General features: G+C 50.5%; 1 protein-coding gene across 1 annotated transcript; it reads left to right on the forward strand.

Annotated features, from left to right (window-relative positions):
- Window positions 1–3517: 3517 nt before the first annotated feature.
- On the forward strand, window positions 3518–7027 carry LOC120674910. The gene is made up of 4 exons (XM_039956009.1): window positions 3518–3537; window positions 3798–3941; window positions 4368–6498; window positions 6836–7027. Exons 1-4 carry the CDS (start codon window positions 3518–3520, stop codon window positions 7025–7027), a joined length of 2487 nt encoding a protein of 828 aa, XP_039811943.1.
- Window positions 7028–7478: the final 451 nt, after the last annotated feature.

Raw genomic sequence — 7478 nt, forward strand, 5'->3', positions numbered from 1 at the left:
CACCCATTAGACGTGGCAACCTTCGTCAGATGTGGACTGACCCTGACCCACAACAGTTCCCTGATGGCTTTACTTTAAATTGTAGTAGTATCAGGCCTACTACTTGTCATGCACGTAATCCAGACGTAGGTTGGAAGTCGTATCCGTGGCTAGTTGGCTGAGCTTTTCATGTAACCTCTCATGGTACATTTACACGGCAGTAGTCAAGTAGCCATTGTTCGAACCTGACATCATACATGCCCGAACACTGGTAGTCTAGTACAACTGTATATACAAAGAAAAAGAGGCCGAACATTACTATCCGAAAATCGTCCGAGCAAATAGAAGAGGAGAGATATTAGATCTGCAACAATAATCTTTTTATTAAGGGCAATGCAACAATAATCTCAGTGCAGGTTTGGAAGCTTAGGAAAAAAAGCTGGTTGTGCAGACTGGGAAAAACAATTCCGCCGTTGCCGGGGATCGACGCGTGACAGACGGGAATACTCACCACTATACTACAACGATCTCGTTGATGTTTAAGAAATCTTGGTTATATTTCATCAAATGGATTACTCACGTCTCAGAGAGGCGATTACGAATTTACTGGCTGGAGACTGGTGATTGCTCCACAGCTCGATTTCACCTTCTTGTGGCTGATGCCTCGCTGGGTGGGAACTGGGATGCTGTCGCTGTACAGCCAGGCCCAGGGTGCCGGTAGCTACCCATCCTGCAGAGTCAAAGTAGGAATGCAGTAGCTACCGCAGACCCGCTACGCCACTACAGGGTGCCGGTGTAGGAATTAGGATGCATTGCTGGCTGCACACGCGTGGGCACACCTGCACTGCATGTCTGCATCAAGCTACGACTCCGATCAAAGTTTTTGCAGCCTCCTTCGCGGTCCATGCACCGATGCATGAACGCACGACCCTGCCTGGCTGCCCGCTGCAGAAAAGCCGCAACCACCGCATTTACCCCTGTGTTCACTTCCTCCAAACTACTCCAAACTTTCCATTACATCGAAATCAAATCGAAACATTAAATATAGGAAATGATCCATACATAGAGTACTAAATGTAGGTAAATAAAAAAATTAATTGCATAGTTTTAATGTACGTTGCGAGACGAATCTTTTGAGCCTAGTTAGGTCATAGTAGAACAATATTTAACACAACTAAATAAAAAGTGCTACAATATAATACAGTGTCCGATGTGACTTTTCTACCAGCTTTTCGCGGATCTAAACACCCCCCACCCCCCGGCGCTGTTTCTGATATCAAAGTGCAGTAAAGATCCATGCATGCAGTACGGCAAAAATGATGGTAAAAAAAACACACCGGACACTGTAGCATACTGTAGTATTTTTCGTTTGTTTGTGGTAATTATTGTCCTACCATGACCTAACTAGGCTCAAAAGATTCGTCTCGTCGTGTACATCAAAACTATGCAATTAATTTTTTTATTTACCTACATTTAATGATTCATGCATGAGGCAAAAGATTTAATGTGATAAGTGAATAGTAAAATTTGGAGAGATAAATTTTGGAACTAAACACAGCCTACACAAAAAAAACAAAAGGATCGTGAACAGTGTCGCAGTTGCAGGAGATAAGACGTGAGCGAGAGCTAGGGGCCGGGGGGTCGGAGGATAGCTGACCGAGCAACTGGAGACGGGGACAGCGCGCAGAGTCGTCGGAGCGCACGGGCGGGCAGCACACTGACGAGCTCGAGGAGCCGCGCGCGGACCCAGAACGGAGCCGCCGCTGCTGTTGCTGGCACTGCGTGGCTTAATGCCATGTTGGCATGGCCCCCCTCGCGCGCTCCACCTCCAAGGAGGCAAGGCAACCGTGTGCCGGTGCCGGTGCCGGTGCAAGCTGTGCCGCTGCCGCCCGGGCCTGGATGCGTGGCGCGCGGCGGCGGACACCTACCAAGGCAGGCAGCCCCCGCGTATTCCCACCCACCCGCACGCACGCGCCCACGATCGATGCGTGTGTTTCTTTCTCCCCGCGCTCTCGTTCCCGCCCTGCCCCCGGGGAGGGCCCGGACTCTGCGCGCATGCCGCTCGATGACCCGCGCTTATCCACGCATCCACCGCAAGGAGTACGCCGCGTGCGCGTGCGCGTGCGCGCCGTGGGCCGTGGCACGGCTCACTGGCTCAGAGGCGGACAGCGCATCGGCGCGCACGGGCACGGCCGGGAGCTGCGCTGTGGCCTGCCTGCCGCGCCATAAAAGCCAGCGCCGCGCGCCGGCCTTGCACGCGCGGACGTACGACCGAGCTAGACCGATGCCCGTGCATGCAGTGCAAGCTGCGGAGCGGCCGGCATCGTCTCGCGTTGACGCGTTCCATCCCTGCCTCCCCGGCATCTCCCGTCTTGTCCGTCCGTGTCGCCGACTCGCCGCCAGTGTGCTGACCACGCACTAGCTAGGCTCTCCCAGCCCGGCCGGCGAGGCAGTGCGCGGTGGGGGCATGACATCTTTCCTTTTGTTTATTCCTGCGGGCTGTGCGGGCACAGCAACGACGCCGCGACGCGCGCTTTTGTCAGCGTGCACCGACGCTCGCCGAGGCCGGCGCGGGCGCTGGTACACGATGCCGCTGCTGGGCGGTCTTGCTTGCGTGCCCAGAGAGGGAAACCTGAACACAGAATTAAAGGAGGGAGAGGAGCGGATGATTCGGCGCTTCTTTGACAGAATTGCAGCTGAATTCAGTGATGTCGCGCACCTACACGGGGTCAGGAGACTGGGATACAGTCATACAGAATTGACAGGAGGCTGATCTATGCCTGCCTGCCTTTCGCAGCTAGCTTCGCCGTTCAGCTGGGCAGACAGTGCATCCCTGCCCCCTGCTCGCCTATGCTTTCTTGTTGGCAACTGTTGCATCCCTGCACTCGGGTGCTTGCATTAATATAACTAGGCGTATAGCCCGCGCATGTGCACGGCTAATATTGAAAATTTAAAAAATTGCATGTCGTTGTATTCTTACTTAAAAATTATACTATTTTTTTACCATACATCACCTTGTTCATTATCGTAAAATTATGTCTTATTGTTGGTTAAAACAATTCAAATATGATCAATCTATAATATCAATTTGATTTGTTGAGCTTTAATAATATTATGCATATAATTATTTTTATTTTATTTTATTTTGATTGATTGTTGTTTTATTAATAGTATATGTTTGTAACTGATACATAGCTAAATGATATTTTATATTTAATTTTTCATAATGGTATTGGTGGGTGATTTTTAATTAGGCACAGGGGTATTTTATGATAATTTTATTATAATGGCAGTGGTGTGTAATTTTTATTTTTCTATTTTTTTTTGAAAATTTCTAGACTTTGAGAGCGAACGTGGAAGCTCCGTTTGTTGGCCAAATAATAAGATAATAGAAGATATGCATGTCTCGACGATCCACCGGCCGGTCGCCAAATACCGGTACGCCCTGCGCGATCCTTGCTGCTGCATCGGGCCTGCATGGTGAGACCGTGAGAGCACGATCTTTCAGGTAGAACGGGGAGTAGCGTGCGATGGAGACATGGAGTACGAGTACGTGAGGTACGATCTTTTCAAGTCTGAATCTCTGATACCACACGTAGCCAGCTTCCTAGTTCCTACTAGCTTGCACGGCTACTACGCGATTTGTCTACCCCGGATCTATGCCTGACCACGAGCAGAGCGGCACGGGCCGGGCATGAGAGATTTTGTACCGTCAGCGACAGGATTTAATGATGACCACTAGCAGTAGCAGGCTTAGCATCCATGTCCAGCAGTTAAATTCACCAGAGTAGACAGAACAATCAGAAATGTGGCTTTAGGCTGAACTCAGCAGCATCCCCCCAGTCATCGCCACCGCACACGTGGCCTGCCCCCGGCCCCGCCACCTCCGCCCACCCGCCCGCCACCTCATCTTCTCGATGCCTCCGCGCCTCCGCGTCCGCGCACCGCGGGATGCTGCTGAGGTCAGCCTTACTGAGGGAAGCTGTAGTGATCACACTCCTTTTTTTTTTCCTTTTGAGAAGATGTACATGTACTGATCATACTCTGTTGTTTACTTTGAACTTTGCTTTAAGAATAAGGGCAGGGGAGCGTTGCCGTTCATTTCCATTTCAAGAAAGAGAGAACACTCGGCCTTCAAAGGCGCCGTTCGGCTGGGCTGAAGCTGCTCGGCTGGAGCTGCTGGGCCCAGCTGCAGCCACATGTGGTAAGGCAACTTGTCGAAGAACATCGGGTGTCGCTTGTCTCCATACAGAAAACAAAACTTGATTCATGTGATCACACCATCATCCGGGATATGTTTGGGTCGGACTTTGATTTCTTTGACCTGCCGGCATCGCACACGTGTGGGGGGATCTTGCCTGGAATCGTTGTTTCTGGTTGGCCTCTAGTCTGGTGTACAAGGAGTTCTCCCTCACTGCGCGCCTCACCTTGTTGGCGACAGGGGACTCTTGGTGGATTACTGTAGTCTATGGACCACACGGCGATCAGGTCAAGATTCGCTTTTTGGAGGAGCTCAGAAGCATCCGTCAGGTCTGCCCTGATACATGGATGATCTGTGGAGATTTTAACATTATCAACAAAGCTGAAGATAAGAACAATGGTTGCCTGCACCAACGCATGATGGGTCGTTTCCGTCGCCTCATCAATGATCTAGCGCTTCAAAATCTCTACCTTAAAGGCCGTTGTTTCACCTGGTCGAGTGAGAGGGACTCGCCTACACTGGAAAGGTTGGATCGCGTCCTCGTCTCGGATGATTGGCTTGACATCTTCCCTGATCACACCCTCTCCGCACTCTCCACTGAATGTTCCGACCACGCGCCCCTGCTCCTAAAGACCGATTGTGCCATCCCTCACTTCAAACGTTTTCGATTTGAAAACATCTGGCCGCGCTTTGATGGTTTCTTGGAGACGGTTGCCACAGCTTGGAACGCGCCGGTACCGGCCCATGAGCTCGATGCTTTCAGGGTGCTTGATATTAAGTTACGCGCCACTGCAACAGCTTTGAAGTCGTGGAGCGCTAAGCATGTGGGTAACGTGCGCCTTCAACTCGCAATTGCCAAAGAAATTGTCTTCAGATTTGATTGTGCGCAAGAGAACTGCACGCTGGCACCGCATGAGGTGGCGCTCCGACACAAGGCGAAGCTCAATTGCCTAGGTTTGGCTTCCCTCCAGCGGTCCATTATTCGGCAGCATTCTCACATTACCTACCTGATCGAGGGTGATGCGAACACGAAATTCTTTCACCTACAAGCCTGCCACATGAGTAGGAGGAATTACATCGAAAGCGTACGCGTTGGTGATGCGCACCTTGTGCGAGAAGAGGAAAAGGCTGAAGCGTTCTTCAAGCATTTTGATGACATTCTGGGCTCTCGGTGTAGCTGGGAAGCAAATCTTGACTTCACTTTCCTTGGCCTGCCGGTGATAGACACCTCTCTTCTCGATGTTTGCTTTTCGGAGGAGGAGGTTTGGCGGACAATCCAGGAAATACCGGTCGACCGTGCGCCTGGGCCGGACGGCTTCACTCGCTTGTTCTACCGCACAGCATGGAACATTATCAAGCCAGACATCATGCGCGCGTTCCATGCTCATTGGGCTCTTGATGGCAAAAGCTTGTATCTCATCAACCAAGCATACATCGTGTTGCTTAAGAAGAAAGAGCTCCCAGCTGAGATCAGTGACTACCGGCCTATAAGTCTGATTCATAGCTTCGCTAAACTCTTCACCAAAGTGCTCGCCACCAGGGTGGCTCCGCTCATGCAACAATTGGTCTGGCCAAACCAAAGCGCTTTCATCAGAGGTCGTGTCATTCATGAAAATTTTTGGGCAGTCCAACTGTCAGCAAAGCTCCTGCGCAGAAATAAAAGGCCTTCCACACTAATGAAAATTGATATTGAAAAGGCCTTCGATACTATTAACTGGTCGTATCTCTTCCAGTTACTTGAGCACTTGGGCTTTTCTCGTCGTTGGATTAATTGGATATCTTTGATCCTTTCCTCGGCCAGCACGAAAATAATTCTCAATGGCTCACCTGGTCGGCGTATTTGCCATGTGAGAGGTTTGCGGCAAGGTGATCCACTATCGCCGCTCTTGTTCGTTATTGCAATGGAAGCTCTTAATGCTTTGATAAGGACGGCAGAGAACTCAATTGTTTTGGGTCCACTGGATTGCAAAGTTAAGGAAAGGGCTTTCTTTTATGCTGATGATATGGTTTTCTTCGTGGCTCCTAAACAGCAAGATCTGGTAATTGCCAAAGTCATTCTGGAAATATTTGGGCAAGCTTCCGGCTTAAGAACTAATGGGAACAAGTGTCTTATCTCGCCAATTCATTGCGACCTGGAAGACACAGTGACTTTATTGCACTTCTTCCCCGGAAAGCTGGCCCCTTTCCCTGTCAGGTACCTCGGCATTCCCCTTGCAATCTCTCGGTTGAAGAAAGCTGATATGCAGCCCTTGGTCGACAAGGTTGCCAACTGTCTTCCTACATGGGAAGAATCTCTGATCAACAAAGCAGGTCGCGCTGTACTGATCAAAGCCAAACTTTCAGCAATACCGGTCCACACTGCCCTAGCTATTGAGATCTCTCCTTGGGTCATCAAATGTATTGACAAATTGCGACGGTCGTTTCTTTGGAGTGGCAACTCTACAACAAAAGGGGGCTGTTGTTCGGTGGCATGGCCCAAAGTGTGTCGCCCGCCCGAGCTCGGTGGACTGGGTATCATTGATCTGAAGCTCTTTGGCTATGCTCTTCGTATGCGCTGGTTGTGGTTCCAAAAAACGGATACCTCCAGACCGTGGTCGCACCTACCGGTAAAACATGAGCATATTGTTACTGCCATGTTTGAAGCCTCAATTTCAGTCCAGGTTGGCGATGGTACCCGTGCGTTATTCTGGCGTGACCGGTGGTTGCAGGGACAATCCATTGCTGATCTTGTGCCTTGCTTATTTGATGCGGTTGGCCAACATGCACGCCGTTGTAGGACTGTGGCAGCAGGTTGCTCTAAGCGAGCTTGGGTACAAGACATCACCGGTGCTCTTACTGTGCAGGTGATACTAGATTACCTTTTGGTCTGGGACTTGGTCGAATCCACGAGCTTGCAGCCCAACACACCGGACCGTTTCCTTTGGAAGTGGACCGCTGACCACGTCTTTACTACTGCTTCCGCTTACCGCGCCTTCTTCGTCGGTCAGCACTCTATTGCGGGAGCAAAAACTCTCTGTAAGACGAGGGCGCCAGGAAAGTGCAAGTTCTTTGGCTGGTTAGCCATCCATGATCGCTGCTGGACGGTGGAAAGAAGGAAAAGGCATAATCTTCAACAAGATGACACCTGTGTCCTATGCTGCCAGGAATACGAAACAATATCACACTTGCTTGTTGGTTGCTCCTTCTCGCGGCAGGTTTGGTATAGAGTTCTCCTGCGTGCGAATTGGCATGCAGTAGCACCACAGCAACCTTTCGTTGATTTCACGGATTGGTGGCAATTTGGCCAGAAGCGTTTTGG

Source organism: Panicum virgatum, chromosome 5N (assembly GCF_016808335.1).
Source record: "Panicum virgatum strain AP13 chromosome 5N, P.virgatum_v5, whole genome shotgun sequence".
Lineage (NCBI taxonomy): Eukaryota > Viridiplantae > Streptophyta > Magnoliopsida > Poales > Poaceae > Panicum > Panicum virgatum.